Source organism: Vavraia culicis, assembly GCF_000192795.1.
Source record: "Vavraia culicis subsp. floridensis unplaced genomic scaffold supercont1.35, whole genome shotgun sequence".
NCBI lineage: Eukaryota > Fungi > Microsporidia > Pleistophoridae > Vavraia > Vavraia culicis.
Window position 1 is genome coordinate 23405 of NW_007360638.1, and position 18785 is coordinate 42189.

The 18785-nt window shown below is 37.0% G+C and overlaps 10 protein-coding genes across 10 annotated transcripts; 3 read left to right on the forward strand and 7 right to left on the reverse strand.

The window, feature by feature from the left end:
* Nucleotides 1-2: 2 nt before the first annotated feature.
* VCUG_01891 (uncharacterized protein) lies at nt 3-1676 on the reverse strand (the record flags this gene model as incomplete). The annotated part of the gene is made up of 1 exon (XM_008076712.1): nt 3-1676. A coding segment is annotated over one exon (1674 nt), but the record flags the coding sequence as incomplete, so codon positions are not given.
* Nucleotides 1677-2011: 335 nt separating this feature from the next.
* VCUG_01892 (uncharacterized protein) lies at nt 2012-4237 on the forward strand (the record flags this gene model as incomplete). Its single annotated transcript, XM_008076713.1, has 1 exon — nt 2012-4237. One exon carries the CDS (start codon nt 2012-2014, stop codon nt 4235-4237), a length of 2226 nt encoding a protein of 741 aa, XP_008074904.1.
* A 235-nt stretch (nt 4238-4472) lies between these two features.
* On the reverse strand, nt 4473-4926 carry VCUG_01893 (uncharacterized protein; the record flags this gene model as incomplete). The annotated part of the gene is made up of 1 exon (XM_008076714.1): nt 4473-4926. One exon carries the CDS (start codon nt 4924-4926, stop codon nt 4513-4515), a length of 414 nt encoding a protein of 137 aa, XP_008074905.1. The 3' UTR covers nt 4473-4512.
* Nucleotides 4927-6830: 1904 nt separating this feature from the next.
* On the forward strand, nt 6831-7586 carry VCUG_01894 (uncharacterized protein; the record flags this gene model as incomplete). Its single annotated transcript, XM_008076715.1, has 1 exon — nt 6831-7586. One exon carries the CDS (start codon nt 6831-6833, stop codon nt 7584-7586), a length of 756 nt encoding a protein of 251 aa, XP_008074906.1.
* Nucleotides 7587-8337: 751 nt separating this feature from the next.
* On the reverse strand, nt 8338-8827 carry VCUG_01895 (uncharacterized protein; the record flags this gene model as incomplete). The annotated part of the gene is made up of 1 exon (XM_008076716.1): nt 8338-8827. One exon carries the CDS (start codon nt 8825-8827, stop codon nt 8348-8350), a length of 480 nt encoding a protein of 159 aa, XP_008074907.1. The 3' UTR covers nt 8338-8347.
* Nucleotides 8828-9288: 461 nt separating this feature from the next.
* On the reverse strand, nt 9289-11152 carry VCUG_01896 (uncharacterized protein). Its single transcript, XM_008076717.1, has one exon. It carries the CDS (start codon nt 11138-11140, stop codon nt 9332-9334), a length of 1809 nt encoding a protein of 602 aa, XP_008074908.1. The 5' UTR covers nt 11141-11152; the 3' UTR covers nt 9289-9331.
* A 1820-nt stretch (nt 11153-12972) lies between these two features.
* VCUG_01897 (uncharacterized protein) lies at nt 12973-13686 on the forward strand (the record flags this gene model as incomplete). The annotated part of the gene is made up of 1 exon (XM_008076718.1): nt 12973-13686. One exon carries the CDS (start codon nt 12973-12975, stop codon nt 13684-13686), a length of 714 nt encoding a protein of 237 aa, XP_008074909.1.
* Nucleotides 13687-14696: 1010 nt separating this feature from the next.
* On the reverse strand, nt 14697-15943 carry VCUG_01898 (serine/threonine protein kinase; the record flags this gene model as incomplete). Its single annotated transcript, XM_008076719.1, has 1 exon — nt 14697-15943. The coding sequence occupies exon 1, from the start codon at nt 15852-15854 to the stop codon at nt 14697-14699; it is 1158 nt and encodes a 385-aa protein (XP_008074910.1). The 5' UTR covers nt 15855-15943.
* A 1027-nt stretch (nt 15944-16970) lies between these two features.
* Nucleotides 16971-17195, reverse strand: VCUG_02848 (uncharacterized protein; the record flags this gene model as incomplete). Its single annotated transcript, XM_008076720.1, has 1 exon — nt 16971-17195. One exon carries the CDS (start codon nt 17193-17195, stop codon nt 16971-16973), a length of 225 nt encoding a protein of 74 aa, XP_008074911.1.
* Nucleotides 17196-18088: 893 nt separating this feature from the next.
* VCUG_01899 (uncharacterized protein) lies at nt 18089-18546 on the reverse strand (the record flags this gene model as incomplete). Its single annotated transcript, XM_008076721.1, has 1 exon — nt 18089-18546. One exon carries the CDS (start codon nt 18544-18546, stop codon nt 18196-18198), a length of 351 nt encoding a protein of 116 aa, XP_008074912.1. The 3' UTR covers nt 18089-18195.
* Nucleotides 18547-18785: the final 239 nt, after the last annotated feature.

Here is an 18785-nt window from a genome sequence, read left to right on the forward strand (position 1 = left end):
AATCCATTCCAGTCATAATTCATTACATTAAAAACATCTATCGCTCCTGTCACCTCTCTCTCCTTAAATTCATTTAGATCAAATATTACAATTGTGTTCTTGACCATGATCAATTGATCATTGGTAATCTTCAAGAAGTAACACGGTGAAAATTCTTTTGCTTTGTCAATCATCAACCTGTCACCAAGTACGTAGTGCAGTAGTACGGTCTTATCTGCGTTAGTGTATGCTATAAATTTATCATTTAAATCGTATGACAGTATTCGTTGATTGGTTTTGTACCTTAGAAGATATTCTATTCGTTTACTCATCCTGTCGCTATAGTTACCGGTTTTACCACCTGTAAAATCGCCGTTATCAAAGGTATTTGCAGTATGTCCCGCACCATTTTTGTTTTGTTTTCTGCAACCATTCTCATCAATCATGCTATTCTTACCACATTCACCTGCATCTTCACCTGTTCTAGCGCGATTTAACGTGTAAAAGTTTAATGTTTTGTTTTCAAGAACACATAAAATATTCTTATACGTCTTTAATACTCCCGTATTATCGTTGAAATACTTGTAGTACATCTCCTTGTCCGTATATACCACGTTAAGCAGAGAATCTTCACCTGCACTTATGATTCGTCCGTTGTCTATAACTAAATGCGTTTTTGAATAGTGAATGTCCAGCTGTCTGTACTTTTGGTAAAAATACTCCTCGTTGCTTTTGATCCACATTATCCGCGAATCGTTTCCGGTCGCTATGAAGTCTTCCTTCAGTTTAACCGCGTACACCGATGAATTTCGCAGTTTTAATTTTTGCAGTATTAACCCGTTTTTCAACTCGAAAAGTAGTAAGTCGCCTTTCTCAGTTGTAACAACACCATAATACTTCCGACAGTGTTTTATATTATCTTTTACGCCTTCATCACCGCTTATAATATCGTGTTGAAAATCTCTTTGTATTCTTTTCAATTGATTTTCACTTTCCTCCACTGGGCCTCCCCAATTACTACCCATCTCGTCATTAAACTCCGTTCTTATGTCTTCATTATCCACCAAACCATGTTTATGATAACTTTTAACATCACTAATATCCGTTTTTGCGCATCCTTTGTCAGCCAAATCATGCTCATTTTTTTTTCTACTTCCTTTCTTCGCTCTCTTTTTGTTCTTTCGATGCTCCTTCCTATCTGATCCACTGATTCTACTCACCACATGAAAAGATGTAAGCCCATCCCCAACCCATTCCCATTCTTCTAAGCCCCATCTAACCATATCGCCAACAACTACCAATCGATTACCTGCCCATCCAACGAAAATATCGGTCCTTGACCTGCAAACATCTTCGCCATCAACAACCAGCACATATTCATTGTCCTTTCTCTCTACAATATATAACCGCCTGTCAACCACACATATACGGACAACCAGGCACTCCCGCACTTTTGCAAGCTGATTTTTTGCAAATGTATATAAACCATCATCCGTGCCCATGTACAACACATCGTTGTACACACAGCACGCGGTAACACATATCTTTACATCACAGATAAACGTTTTGGTAAGTGCCAGCGAAGAGTAAACTGTCAGGATGTTACTCTGAAAAACGAAAATCTGGCGATTATTCGTACAAATGGCGGTCACAGGGCTGTGATCAATCGGATGGTTCTTCATTATTAGTGTGTTCATCAAGGGGGTTTAATCTCTGAAATAAATAACACGGTTATTTTTATGAAGGTCGTTTTACTGTGCGAAACGGAACACGGTTGATTTTTAGTCAGCACGTTACAACTCAACAAATACGCATCTAAAACTATTTCTCGGCATTCAGCACTGTAAATACAATTAATTTATCGCCTTACAACACTTTCATCGCACAACAATATCTCCTTTTGTGATTAAATGCACGTTTAAAATCATTGAATAGCTTTTAATCCATAATGACACGTAATGCAAGGGGACGGGCACGTGTTTTCACGCATTCTTACCATCGATTAAAATTCGTAAATTTTTTTGCCCATTTGATGATAAAAGAAAAATTGCTGAAATTGAGATCGCTGAAGAAGACGAGTGATTTGTACACCAAGCCACTTTTCTTGTTAGAAAATACCGAAAATTTAGACATCGACACACACCGTGATATGCTCAGTACTGATAAGTACATCCGAAGGAATAAATTGAGAGAGACGTACACCGAACAACAGGAGAATAAGTTCAACAAAAAGTACGGGAAATATTTGAAATCGCTTGTGACCAAGCGAAAAGATGATGGTTTTACCATTCTTGTGGACTTTCACATCAAGTTTTACCACATCGATAGATACAACAAAAATGAACTTATTTTCATTCTACTGCCGGATTATCTGATCTACGGGAAAGAACTTGCTATGTTGGGAATGGAACCTTCTTTGAGTGGTATAGTTAGAAAAATGAAAGACAAAGAGTTCTATTTCATGGTAATGGAGTATTACAAGTACGATTTTTTCTTTTTCAAACACTTGATGCATTCTTTTTTGGAAGGAAATGAGAGACTACCAAGTTTTTACGGGTTAACAGTGCTGAAGGTTATCAGACAAACTAATGACCATAACTTTCTCCGTTATGTTTATCTGTCATTCAAGAGTAAGGCTAAAATAGAAATAAGAGAGTTGGAAGATGTGATTATGGATGATACGATGCAAGAAAATGGTGACGAGAAAACAACGATGAGAAGGTACGATGGAAATACAAGTGCACAATATAAATCCGTTCCCGGAGAAAATGACAGACGTAAGAACAACGAAGTGTTAATTCGCTGTAGGAATATTCTACAATTAGAACTTGATGAAAATGTGTATGCGCCAAAGGCTAGAACAGAAATTATATCTGGCGAGGATAATTTAATGAGAAATGGTTCAGATGACCTAATAGTAAATTTGCAGATAAACAAAAATTATTCACCCGCCATCACTGAAAATGAATTGACTGGAATGCTCCTAAAAAAGAACGCCAGAGGGCATTTCATTGTCAATTGTATCAAAATTGCCAAAAATAGTAACTACGATATTGTCGTACCTTTATCAAAGATAATAGACACTGCAGAGGACAAGAGAACCGTGCTTGAGTATGTTCTGGACTACCACACAGTCAGAAATAAGATACCTCAGGTCAGTAAGATTATTAATCTGCTGGTAAGCCACAAGGAATGCATCGATGGTATTCTTAGAGGTAAATTGCATGATTTTCTGGACAACGTCTCGAATAAGAGATCGTACAACAGTGCGATTGAGAAATTATACAACAATGGATTGGTCGATTATGTCCGAATGAACATGTTGGATAGCAATAGCGGATTTTTATTGGATAGTAACATCGGTGAGTTAAATATTGCCAATGAATGTCTGCAGAGTTACAGAACAGGGAACACACAGCCGATACTTAATGGATACGTTATTAGGGATTGGGAAGGTACAGCAAAGAAATTTTGGCAAGAAGTCCTTGAAACAACGGATAGGATACCACCTGCTATGCTTTCCACCACGCATTTAGTTCATTTATTCACTGTTCCCGTTAAATATCATAAAAAAATTGCTTTGTCACTTGCACAGGCAATCAACGAAGACAATTGTTATGACATTGCTAGGGCTGTGATAAATAGAAACATGGACCACGTCGAAATACTCGCATTGGTGCATGATTACGTTCAAAATCACGATTTGTTTGTCGACCATTTTTGCATTTCGGACGAAGAGCTCAAAATAATTCTGCTAGAACATAAAAACACCAAGGCTATTGCCATGATCTTACAGCTTGTAAGCAATCACATACTCCAGTACATTCCACTTGTTGTACCTCTTCTAATACAGGAAAAGGAACTTTTATGCCTGGTGGGTTTGATTAAAAGGTACAAAAATGTTTTAATCACATACTTGCAGCAATTTATGGAACTAGGAATGGACACGGAAGTATTTGCCTATTTTGACAATGGATCAACGGTATTAAAAATGATAGATATGGCGGCATACGACACGCTATATAACTACATTAACGTGCTACCGTGCATCGATTCAAATACATGTCAAGTAATTCTGCATACAAATAATATCGATTTGATTCGATTAATGATCTTAAGGATTGTGCACAGCGGGAAGGAGTGTAGGGACGTGCATTACCTCTTGAAAGATATAAAAAGTGAGGATGTTCGTGAGTTGATAAAAGAAAATGCAATTAAGTCTAAAATTCTGAGAAATGTGATCAAGGAGTGGAGCTAAATTAAATAGAATTGTCTAATAACTGGTGAATGGTATGTTTTTACCATCAGATCATGAGAAAGGCATCATGATTTGTGCTCTTTCATCGTGTCCAGATGTTCTAAACTTGCTCATGAATTTCGTTATTGGTGACGAACCAGCCCTTCATACTCATAAGGCCAGGTATTATGAACCATCATTGGCTTTAGATCGAGGTATTCACAGCGATGTATAAGACAAGACTTTTTCATAGAGAGGTAGCTTTATTTTTATCATGATATCACTATGGAGGTACATCAACTCTTCTGTGCCCGCTTTCGTCTGAAGAATGCCTTTGTATTGTCCAAAATCAACTCCCTGTTATTTTGGATTAGCTTTCCGTCCAAGAACATGGAATCCAGCATATAATATGCCTCCTCGTAGTTGTAAATAAGGTTTGACTCAGAAAATCCGGAGAAATACGCATTCAGCAACTGGAACAGGCTATCAATGTAGTAGAATGTTATAAAGGGGTTCTCATTTTCAACCACAAACACGATTTTTATCAGTTTGTACGTCTTTACCACATACAATTTACCTTCAAACCTAAAAAAATTACGCAGTGCCAGTTTGGTCTTGAATGCCGATCTCAGGTCTATTTTTTCAAGTGTAAACGATCTTTTTATCCTGTATTCTCCCTCGGGATTGCATAGAAATATCGTATTTATCATGGTGTATTTATCTGTAAATGTTTTTATAGCTTATGTGAAACATTACTGTTTTGATCAACCAATAGAGCAACACATGCTTGGTTATTTACACTATTCTTTGTTGTTTTATGACTGATTTTTGTTCATTTCTTACGGCATATGTAATTTAAATATGAAGGAGAGATATTTGTTCATTATATTGATCACTTGGTTGCAAACAATTTTGTTCATCAATTATAACAACACTGTTAGTTATCTGCACAAGTGTTTACTCCATTCATAGTACGGAATGTAACAAGTCACATCCTTCTACTGCCTTAAAAACAGCATGCTATCACCGAATTAATGAAATGGCTATGTGATCCAGGATGTTCATGTTGAATTTATTTGCCTACTTCTATACTTGATCATTTTTTCTTCAAAAAATATTTAGCCACCAATACTACGCATTCTGCCACCATCTGCTAAATATGCATGCTCGACCGTTCAATAATTTTTAATGTGCTTCTTGCTTCAATGGCTGATATCATTGAAACAGTCTTGTTCGCTATCAATCGAGCAATATACGCTTTTACATATTCTTTGTATTTTTTGTCCAAAATGATCCTTCTTATCGCCTATTCCCAACAAATAGTCCGTTTTGAAAAAATTGCTCTGCACAATCGATATTTATACATTATGCTTTGTAATGTATGACCTGCAAGGGAGGGAATACCTCTGTTTACCTCGCTTTGTACTTTACAAGATTTTTAGTGCTACACCCCAACACTTGACCATGAAATTCTTTCTAAGGAGCAGCGTGATAAATTTTGATCGGTTTCGTGTGCAAAATCCCACATACTGTCCTATTTACCGGCAGACATTCGTTACAAGTGGTGAAATCAGAATAAAATTGTCTAAATCGGAAGGAACTGAGATATATGCTCTATGTGACACGAAAGATTTTGACATTAAGGATCTTTTTGAATATAAATTTGTACAAGACAATACCGACAATGTCAGTAATGGAAATCGGCAGACCAAGATTAAGAAGGTAAAACAAAGCAGTTTGTTTAATTTTATGAAGACTTCCTGAATCTGCAGTTTCTTTTTGGTAAATTAAAGTGGTTATCTTAAAAAAGTGTTCGATGCTTATACTGCACATTTATTGAGGTAGTATGTTTACAAAGTACAATGTTTTGTTGTATAACGTATTTTTGAAACTACTTTTGGCAATTCCCGTTCTAAGATAATAATCAACCGAAATCCGGTTTTATAGTATTCGATTTATCATTCATGTTTTACTATTTTCAAGAGAATATCATTGTTTTTAACACGAAAACCAAAGTTGTATTTAATAAGATTATTTGTAAAGGATGATGATCACCAACACGATGCAGTAGCGTCAAATTTTAAAGGTCTGTTTTGTATAACGCTATGAACAAAGTATTTTGAATTGATCATGCCGCTAATTATTTTAATAGCGAACTAAATCCACTAAACATATTTCCATACTTAGTGCATCATATGTACATCAAAAAACGATCCAATTCGGTTTTCGATTCAGATTACAGATAAAATCAGCACATTAGCTTTAGAAAACAAGTTAATACATGCGAGATATGTGTTTTTAAAGACATTGAGATTCATAAACAGTAGTGAAATTGTTCTTTTTGACGTAACTATTTGAGATGAGAATTTTTAAAGTATTTAAACACTTTTACACAGCTCATTTTCGTTTAATCTTACACGAGCTAAAAGAGAATAACAAAATTACTTACCATTTGAGTATTCCTGCCATAAAATTACACAAATTTTCATAATATATGTCATATACCAACTCTCCATCAAGCTATAACCGTAAAGTAGCACTCATATCATAATTAAACTCTATTTGATAAATTAAACCGATATTTTGTTCATGTTCCACCATCGCAATCAATCTCATGCCTCCACTACAGCTATCCACACCATACAACAATTTATCCACCAAAGATAAAAAGATATTACGTCTACTTGCGTGTCAAGCCATCGAAAGTCGCCTTACATCCAATCTAAACTGGTTCATCAAAACTACCATGAACACATACTACCGTTTTTACATCGATGACTTCGTATACACATATGAAGCTGTGCCTCGTGCACGCAGCAACGCATTCTTTGTGCTGCGCTGTATCGCAGAATCAAACGAGTTCGAAGATATTTTCAAGCCTGTCAGCTTTTTTAGTGAGGAACACCTCACGATAGCACAAATGATTTCTCTTGGTAGCTCATTCGAAGTTAAAGGACACACGATGCGTGACTTATCGGTGGGATTGATGTACTACATCGGTACAAAACTGAATGGAGTGTTTAATGAGAAGATGTCCGAGCTTATAATGCTATCAGGTTTGGAACATCATTTATTTCCGCTGCTTACGCCGTTTGGATTCGATGAGGTGACCCGTGCTTTTCTTGTTGAGTTAAAAGATCTTTTTTATGGTATTGCAAGAAACGATGTGAACAGAGATATTCGTGAGATAGTGAACTGCAATTACCTGCATCTGTGTCACAAAAGTACGTTTTATAAAATGGGAGGAGATAAGAGGCGGATGGTGGACGGGATCATCAAACTTTTTGAAATGGAGTGGGAGTACGTTTGCGATAAAACCTTGGACGAAATGGCCAATTATGAAGAAAGTTTCGGTGGAATGGGTTGGTAATTGGTTATAAAGGATAATGCACGATCAAATAAGCGAATACATCATCGTTGGCTCTTTCTGTCTCACTTTCACGTGTGTGCCTCTCGTACACTGGTAGTCAACGTTTATGGAATATTTCCAGGTATTCTTGTCAAAGTTATTACCGTCTCACGTCAATAGTAAATAAAACTTTTCCCTAAACAGCATACAATTATTTACGAGTTTTCACCCGAATACGCTCTATCCCGGTACAAATCTTGTTCAATATTTGGTAACGTTATACGACCGCTCTATCTCCTTTCGGCGGATAGGCACTTCTTACCATTAAAAGGCAACTGGCAAAATAAATGTTTTAACGGCACTTCGGGTAACATTTGAATGCCTAGAAGCAGCTTCCGTTTCAACATCATAAAATGAGCGCAGCTACCCTTCCTACACAACTCATTAACCTGCAAATTTTGTCGTTTATATGCTTACGGTATGATTGCCATATTTTTTAGCCGCGAGTCCGTTCATGCTGCCACACAGTATCACGGCACGATCACCATCAGCAACTAAATATGTTTTGGCAGAAAACGGTATGATTGCGATGCTTGAAGAGAATACGATTTTTAGTATCGGCATGGTGAGATGGTATTCCAACAACTATCATACACCAGCACTCCTTTACCAAAACATACCTTCCCCATATCGTATTGCATATAATACGCGAGAGCTCATCCGTAAAGATGCCACCAACACGAACACCGCATCCATAAAAGAACATTAATAAACTCGTTTAACTATAGTCTTCTTCCTCTTCTACCACCTTTCCTCCTGACAGATCCGCATGCAATCGGCGTAACATCCTCAATCCTGCCCAATCTCAATCCACCGCGTATTAAACTACGCACAGCGGCTTGTCCACCAGGTCCGTGCACCTTAGAACCGGAACCTCCACGTGCACGTACCTTAACATGAATGGCATCATATCCACGCTCTTTCAATTTACTGACGATGTCCTGTGCACACAACATGGCAGCGTATGCTGAACTCTCATCACGGTGCGCCTTCACCTTCATTCCACCAGATGACTTGGTGATAGTTTCCGAGCCGGTAAGATCAGTGGCATGAATTATCGTGTCGTTCTTTGTTGCTTTGATGTGCACCAGTGCAAACTTGTACACCTTTTTTTGCTGTTCTTCTTCATCCGGTTTTATCTCTTCTAAGTTTTTGAGAACGGAATCGTTTGCTTGTGGCTTTTGATCGACTAGCTCTGACATTTTGTAGGGGTTGCAAATTTTTTGGTAAATTTAAGTACGAGAGGAACGGCAGGGTGTGACAAAGCGTATCTGTGAAGATAGCGCGGAGATAAGTAAATATTCACTTTAGAAAGGATGCAGGAAAATGCTCGATCAGGTGATTGCAATTTGATGAGCATTTTTTTCAAGAAAATACAGCGATCAGATGATTGCAATTTGATGAGCATTTTCTTCAAGAAAATACGGGATAACGTGTCATTGAAACAGGTGCTGCGGGAGTAGAAAATCCGTAATTGTGAATATTATAATTTAGTGGTGCTTGCCCGGTGCAACACTTTTCGCTGATATTTAAACTTTATGTTTTTCACCCGCTCAGCACAGCTAAACCATTTTATTGTAACGACCACCCATTCGTACAAGAATAAAGAACGCGTTGTTATGTGAAGAGATAAATAAAATATACTCGGTAAAAAATATGAAGAACGCATTTACTATACTCAACGGTCCTTGCACGTATAAATCACATTAATCAGCAACACTTACAGATCTGTACACCAGCACCAGAAAATGTTTGTAAAACCTTTCATTCACCTTCACTTTTCTTATCTCTTTGTCATCGATGACTACGCTGTCCCTGATATAGATGTAATGACCGTTGTTCATTCCTGTCACGTAATATTTCACGCCTCCAAATAGTTTAAATTCGCTGTTGTCCGACACTTTACCGTTTTTACTGAGCAACATTTCTATGCTCTTGTTAAGATTGTTGTTTGTAAGGCGCAATGCTTTTTGTACCTCCTGTTTGCTGAAACCTAGGCTTAATACCTCATTCACAAGTTTATCATCCACCTTTACCTTATAGATCAGTTCATTGAAATCCAAATGAGCAGGGATCTGGTCATTTGTGTGGAACTCGTTATTTTCCATTCTGTGGTTGTTTATGATAATTAGCTTAGTGGGCAATTTGTTTATTAGCGTGTTCCTGTGTCTCGTACCACCACATGAGCATTTTCCAAGGCATTCCTCCTCAAAGAAATAGAAGTTGGGGCCGAACGAGTGCTCATTCGTTATTTTGTTTTGTTTGGAAACATCTTCTCCGTTCTCAACCTCATCCTTACCGTTCAGCCTATCATACCGTTTTTCACTCAAAATAACAAAATACTGCTCATTATCTGCCAATTTTTCCTTTTCGCATCCATCACACCATTCTCGAACCACAAGCCCAATCAACAGCTCATTCACACCACACTCAATCTCATTCGTCTCCTCGCTCCTCAGACGTTCAAGTATGAGAAACAGCAGTTCAGAAAAGTCCTGCTGAATGCCATCGATAACCAGTCCTTCTCTCTGCAAACACTTTATCAAATCTTTTATGTTGATATAATCCGTGCTGGTGTTCTCTGTAAGTTCTTTCAAGCTCTTCTCCGTGCTTTTCAATTCTCTACATACCCTTGTAATTTGGCATAGCAGACAGTTGAACGGATTAACAGAGCATTTAAGAAAGTGGAAAGTGGTAAAATTCAAGATATCAGCGAGCAGCTGAAATACACATGATATGTAGCACGTATTGCCGTTGTTTGTGATACCTTTGTGACCCGCGATGTGCCCACCATTTTTACTCTGTTCATCGTTTTCGCCTGGCACATCATAATCAAGCTCATAATCTATCTCTTTTATATTGAATAAGCTGTCTTTCTGCTCCTCATTCAATTTCACAATCTGTTTTATCATCTCATACACTTCTGCATTCTTGTCCTTAATCCGTGCGCAATTCGTTAATTTGCTCACGTCGTCAAAATTAACATCATACACGTATTTTTCACACACATAGCAGTACATTAAATCGTTTCTAACAACTTTGCTATGCTTGGTCTCTTTGTAGTGCGTCTCCATGTGATTATTTCCTTCTAAATACACCTGTTTGCGTCCACATGCTGAATAACCACACGTAAAACACACCCATAAATCTTTCACATCACATTTATCCTTTTTTGATAGGCACCGTGTCTCGTTATGGATGATATTTTGAGGAGTCGTGCTGTGCGGACAGCAGTCTCTATCACCCTTAAGATCGATCGTACGCAATAAATGCTCCTCAACCTCTTTTATATCCCTATTTTCGTTCTCGATTTCCTCCCTGTACTCGCGTTCAAAGGTTAAAATATCGTCTAGCACCGAGAAAACTATTTTGTGACCAGATTTTGACATGTGCATACTTTTGTGCGACGAACAAACGGGTATAGAACATGAACAGGCATAGATATGATCTGTTGCGGTTGTCTTGAAGCAGTATGAACATTCTTTTCTGTAAAAATTGATGTTAGGGTCAGTCATAGGAAAGGAGGGGTTTGAGGGCTCGATAAAAAAATCAAAGTAAATTAAAAAGCTAATACAACGGTAGAGTGCGTTTTGTTTGGATTGTAATAAGTGGGCGCGTAACAACTAAACGTATTTTTATAAAACAAACCAAAATTAATGGAGAAGTAGGGCTAAAACATTGTTGTGTAGGGTGTTGTACCAGGTGGAATGAGATAGCAAAAACCTTGCAACGTAAATATACTTGCGATGATAAATTTAAATTATGTTACTAAGCGATGGAAGTAAAGACCCAAACTAACACGGCAATACGGAACAGAAAATTTTGTAAAACAATAATTTTGTAGTTTTTATCTTCTTGAGGTCAAATATATGATTTTAATTCTACGTAGAAAAGATGTGTGAACGATAGGTAATGCCATGTTAGGAACAATACGATGTTGTTTTACAGAAATATGTGTAAATTTATTTTTCAAATGTTTTAAATAGTTATTTGTTATGATAATGACATAAAACAACATTTACATTTATTACGAAGCTATTATGTGGGGCTGTGTGTCTGTACCTAATTACTTTTAAACTAAGTACCTGCATGTTACTCAAGATGGATACTTTGTTCGGCATTGAGATGAGAGAATGGGAATTTCAATAACATATTCGTTCAGAACTACACGATAATATAGACGTAAAAACAATCCTATGTGCTGATCATTATTCGTACTATATTGTTTTGCTGCGGTTCAGCTATAAATACCACAGATTCTCTCTAATATGACTGGAACAAAGGATCGCTTGCAAAAATATTATCCACTCTGAATTATACAAAATCCGCTCAACTGCAGACCGTTCAAACGGTTTCAAAATGACTATTACTACAACCGCAGAGTATGTTCATCCACTGAGAAGGACAAATTATTCGTTTTGTTATAGTAGGTTGATTTATCTTCATGAGTATGATGAGTCATTTCTAACGATTTTCATTACTAATAAAAGTTGCTGTTCTAATCAACATGAATCAAAATGTATCTGCTGTTCACAGACTGGCTTCATGGCAGTCATATTTTACTCATGAGGATAGCAGACCATCATTCAAACAGCTCAATTATTAAAAACATTGCATGGTGTGAACTGGCACAGAGCTATGATTATAACGAGAGGTGAATAAGAAATACATTTTTGAAAGAGAATGCTATTGTGCCCGGATAATATCAAAGTGAATAGCGCTTAACCTACGGTTCAGTCTGTTTTGTGAACGATGCGATGTTGCCGAGTTAACTTGAGGCAGAGCATGAAGCGTTTGCATATAATCTTATACCAGTATTAAATTAAACGTTTCGTTGTTAATTTAATGTTTATAAGTGGTTAATTTTGCTATACCATGGTAAAGAAAGCAAAAACGTAAAGATGATCAAATAAATCGATACAAACTTAAACCAAAGATGATTTTTCATTCCTAACAATTATTATGTTAATATCTCTGCACTTTTTACTAGCGTAAGCGGAGGAATTAACCAAATAATTGTTGTCGTGATACGAGCTTTCATAAAAACGTGTAAAGTATATAAATTATGTGGAAATACTGTATATCCAAGTTTTTTCGACATAATATCTGCATTATAGCGTCATTATGCACATTATTCGACTGTTTTTCTTTCTCTCAGAATACTTCCCGCTAATTCCTTTAATTTCAGAACAGCTGTTCATATAAAGCAAATTAAAAAAGAAAAATTGAAAATTTTAGCACAACACGGATGTAATTTCAGCCGCGATATCCATTAACTCGTGCTAAATCTGCTACTACCTTTTCCAAAATAAACTTTATCTTTTTATAGATAACCATTTTTTAGACCATGAAAGTGAAGCACAAAATTTTGTTGACTGTTATTATCGCATTTTTGGCCATCACAAGTACCGTATTGCTGTGTCTTTACTACATAAAACAATCAAATAAGAAGTTTATCAATCTTATCCATTCAGATTTGATAGAGAAGAACAGAGATGAATTATTCGGTATCATGCCACAAAATGCGTGTATAATAATGCTGAGCAAGGTAACACTGGCTAGCACCGATGTGCTGGTGATTTCTCCGAACGAAAGCACGCTTACCAGCCAATATATTCTTCCATTCGTCGATTATAATGAGGAAAAACTGGCAGCGTACTCCTCTATAAAGAACGCGTTTAGTTTATTATCGATGAAATTCAAGGAGTATCGGAGATATATTCCGCTTGAAAAGAAGAATATAAGTGTGCTGGACAAGGAAAATCTTTTTGCACGTATCGGAGCACGGCTATTCTGGAATTATGACATTGTACGTTTTGAGAAATTTCTTTCGTTTTTTGCAACAACTTTTAGCACAAATGACCTGTTCTGCTATCTGTTTAAAATAAGCAATGGAAAGTTGAGCATCATCAGGCTGGAGATAGTGGGAGTGAAGGCTGTGAAGAAAAACTGTACTGAATATTATTTGGGAAAGTACGCTCAAAATATGATGGCGTATTTTGTTGAGATGCAGACAGAGAGAATGACAGACAAAGACGTACAAACCGTTTTACATGCTTAGCAGATGGTCTAATAAAAATTGTGAGTGCTTGTGGTACATGTTTCGTGTTAAGAATTGTTTTTTTACGTATCAAGATTAAGGCACGGTGAATCTTTGGCAAGTACATTTATATCTACCATACATCGCAGCAAGTGCTATAAAAATATGGAAACGATGTATCAGCGCCTGTTTATGGCGCAGAAATTGAATGCAGTGTTTCGGAAACATTTTAAGGTCAAGGAGTGAATCGGTTGGACAAAAGAAGAGTTAACCAGAATTTTAGTTATAAACAGCAAACCTTTGTTCCTTTTTACATTAAAGTTTGCTTATTTGCACTTCCATTTTCTTGTAGAAGAGAACAACCGATACCTTGTGCCCAGTTTTTGGAGTAAAAGCACATGAATGTAACCAGAGGTCTAACAGATGTGGTAAATTTACTATGTGTTTGTGAAAGTGAAGTAAGAATAAATGAACCTGCTTTAACGGAATAAAAGGCAGTTCATTATTTTAGTAAAAATCCCTTATCCATCATTGTACAACGGGTGTAGTAAATAACTCATTATTTTCTGCTGATAGTAATCGATACCAATCTGTTTGTGAGACCGGTGGTAAAAACAATCGTGCACTCCTGCGATGGCGCACACCGAACACACGCGCTCACATAACAGCAAGCTGAAACATTAGTGATTGCACAGCCAATCTGATCATAAAACAGCTATCAAAAGTTCCTAAAATGCGAAGCACGGTGTATCAGGGCGTTTAATCGCACAAACTATTTTTATTACCTACCAGCGCATTCACTGCTGCAGCAATTACCTTTCAAACTAAATTTCAAAAAACACTTCCGTCTCGAGATTGCGGTTTCACAACACCAGCACCAAATGGGGCAGGAAATTCCCTAATCTGCTTATAACCATCATTTCTATTCAGGCATACTTAGTTCGCCACAGTCTACGTGATGGTCAACCGCCAAAAGGCACAATTACACCGCCAGGTTCCATTCCCAACAAAAATTTCAAAATATCATTTTATTATAAATTATTATCTTTATAGGATTCTACATCAGAATCACTTCCATATCCCGAATCGTGCTCGCTTTCACTCTCATCAAACTTTGTTCCCAGAATGAAAGGGTGCTTCAGTAATTCCTTCACGCTCGGCCTATTCGCACGCCTTCTATTCATACTCACGAGAACAAAGTCTCTGAGCTCATTGGACGTTTCTGGATAGAAAAAGTGCTTTTTGGTGCCCTTTATGAACCTACGGTAAGTCACTGTGTTCTTCTCTCCGTTGTCGTGATAAAATGGCACTCGGCCGAGCGATAAAAACCATGCAACTGCACCAATACACCATATATCACTCTTTAGACCGTGAACGTTTTCAAACACTACCTCCGGTGGCTTGTAGGGAAACGTACCATAGCTTTTGCTTGGTATCTTGATCTCTTCCATTTTAGAACCTTTATCGCTAAGCATAAGATCACGCGCATACCCGAAATCGATGAGTTTGTACACAATGCGGTTGTTCTCTGTCTGTCCCATTATATTTGCGATCTTTATGTCCAAATGCATTATCTTACGCTCGTGCATGTATTCAAGGCCGTGCAACACGTCTGTCAGTATGTTTCTGATGATGTTCTCGTCCATGGCCACGTACTTGTGGCTTATCCTGTGCTTGAGAAATTGCGAATACAGCCACACAATGTCCTGCTGCTCGTTGTTCCTGTCAATAAACTCCGTTCTGAAGGTCTTGTAAGTTGTCAGAAGATTGGGGTGCCGCAGCCGCATCGAAATCGTATCTTCCTGTGTGTTCGTGTCCTTGCGAATTATCGCCCTCTTGATCACAAAAAACTTCTGCCGAACATAGCTTTCATTGATCTCCCGTTCACTCGAATAATTCCTGATCCTCTCCATGCTCTCATTGCTATCATCGGCATGATTTTCTCTCTTATACAAAAATACCGTTGTCTGCAGTGTCATTTTGATCGGCTTGAGCGGTAATGTAGGCTTAAGCGATGCAAAATATTTGTTCTGTTCTATTCTGTTCTCATAGCTCAACGCCTTGTCGCTCTCTATGTCAATATAGTGCAAAACCTTCTGTTCGTTCGGTATGCTCATTTCTAGCCTTGTTATTTTTTTTGTTTTATAACAAAAAGCGAGACAATAAAAATAAACAAAATGAAGAGACATACGTACTTTACCCTCCTATGCGTCATCTTACGAATTATAGGAACGAAAAGACGCTCCTTGCTTGATTCAGCGTACATCATCAATCTTCTGCTCTTTATTTTTTTCGGGCTACTATCCTTAATGTTTTAAATACTTGATTGGTAAACGTGAAACGTAAAGGAAAGCAATACAGATTAAATGATCGTTTTAGAAAAAAAGAAGTGGGCTAGAACAAACAAACCGTATGCAATGACTCATTGCTCTACTTAGTAGACCTGTTGCCTGTTCACCGAATTAAGCATTCCCAATTTCGGATGAATGCAATTTTAAATCAAGAAATTTGGGTTTTTAATTGACTAAGGCAGAATAAAACAACCATTTTTAACAAACTCCTTTTTAATTGAGAACGGTATGACAAAGTACATTAATGACAGATTATTAAAAAATGATAAATACCACAGTGAAAGGCTATTTAGAACAGACTGTCATGGTAGTGATGGAATGCAGTAACATGAGTGCTATTGAAGTGTAGCTAATGCTAGTTGTTTGATCTTATTTATACTACAGTGTGTTTGGCAGCGATGAAAGCGATGCTAATAGGTGCTGAGAACGGTGTTCTAATCGTTCATACACATGAACTGTAATTTCTTGCGTACCTTCTACCAAAATGAACAGGCATCTAAATGCGGTATCGTATGTAACTGGAGTAGCAGGTAAATTTATATTGTAAGCTAGTAAAATATTTTATTTTCCCTATATTGGGTATGGCGTCTAGAAAGACATAAAGCCGAAATAATTCCATAACGTACGTATTAGAATGCCTTTCATGTAAGAAAGTATAATTTTATTTGGTTATATCACGTGAAAAACATCAAATCATCTTTATAACAATTTGTTCACGAACCACACCAATGTTTTTGTGACGAATGATACGTGTAGTGCTGTTGAAATTCAAGAGAGTTAAATTACACAAACACCACTGTATAACGCTCTTGAAGTACAAACTTATGAACAGAATGTAACACTGTATTACATTACGTTTTACTTGCATAGACACATTCTTCCCATGTATAGTTCTTTATTTCACATTGCATACAGTAAATTAAGTCGGTATTGCAGCCTTTGTCCCGTAGAGTGTCAAATAAAATTAGTATCAGATGTAACGTATTGTTCACTACCAATAAAGAATGCGCAGCCATTCAGCATTTCATATTCATACAATCCTGATTTTGTGTCGTTAAATTTGTTCTGAATCACGTATATTGCCTTATAGAATGGTGCTTTTTGGCGGTGACATGGATCACCTATAACGGGTGATCGCTTGTGCACTGTCATAAACGCGTATACCACATAAAAATGCATTTTATTTACATATGAACACGCTACAACCACAAAATACGCAGTTAAATCAGTTTTTAGCCATGTGCTGGCCCTCGTTGCCTAATTTGCTCTTTTTTATTGATGACAATGACATTTTTATCAAGTTCGATGTCATGATGGACGGCTGATACATATGATCATGTTCTTTAAATTTATTAAATATATTTAGAGTGTGTTTGTAATTTATAGCCTTTTTTGGTCCATAAGGCTGATGATCATCACCGTATAACCATCCAAACCGTATGAAAGACCCGTTTAAGGTCAAAATATTTTGTTCTTATCGGTCGAATGTGCAAACAGTAAATAACTCGTGATGATGTTGTAAGAGTACCTGGAATGGCAAGCAAACTTCATTCTTGTCCATGAATGATTGGGTGTTCCGTTGATAGTTTATATTCCATAATTAGAATTTTGCTGCGTAGCAACTCATAACACCTTAACCACGGAAATATTTTCTAAGGTAATTAATATCGTGTACCAGTTTGACTGGTCTTAGCAATGATCTAAGATGAACATAAAATACTGCCTGCTAAAATATTTTATCAGCAGAGTATGTTCTAAAACAAGATATATGAGACCATCAACATACAATTTGGTAAAAATTTAGCTTTAACTTGTACTTTGCACACATTTTGCGAATTCTTAATCCTTCACGTATCCTGGTCCGCCTTCATATTTTTAATTAATTCCCACCACTGCCAATAAAATTTTTGTGCACAAAGTACCTTGCGCCGAACACATTTTCACGCTATCATTTGCTGTAACAAATAGTTTAAATCTAAATGTTGTAAGGTATGGCAAGAAGTCTACCAAATTGGTTTGACAGGATTTGATAAGCAACCACAAAAAATTGAAAGAACACATACCTCGCTAAAGCAGTTCAATTTAAATTTAGAGAAAAAGTATACGTCGAACTAAGCGAAAAGCCACTATTAAGTGCTATAACACTGACATTGCAGCTATAAATTATTGTTATATCGCCCTATTTTCGTTTTTTTATATGCTTGTGGCTTGTTCCACCATAAAATTTCATTTTCCTTAGAGACACCACCTCTCCTAAGAATGCCATCTCGCCATAAAAACATGTTCTTTCCCACTCCATGACCAAAACACGTCCTTTGCTGTCAATCAATCCATAAATCTTGCACAAAGTTTTCGTTGGCAGGTCTCGAGCATTACAGAACACGATGCATGTGCCAAAGAAATCTACAAATGTGTAGGTGCATCGGGTCCTACTCAAAGCAATGCCACACATTTCTACACGCGAGTGTGGTGAAGATGAATGGAGAGAGCACACTTCAGTAGTAAATACTTTGGTATGTTTTAGCGGCATGCACGAATCGATCAGGGGCAGGAAATTAATTATAGGAAGTGGCAAGCATAGAAGAGTACGGTGGTTCAAACCGTATTAAGAAATATAATTTGCTTTTTATGATGGCTTATGGCATCATTCACGTTGGTATTGCTAACAAAATGCTCGCTGTTAGAGTATATGCTAAAGTCTGGTGCTAAATTTTCTGTTTCACCCATAAACTGGTTACTACGCTGTTATCTGAACCTTAAAAGTATTTT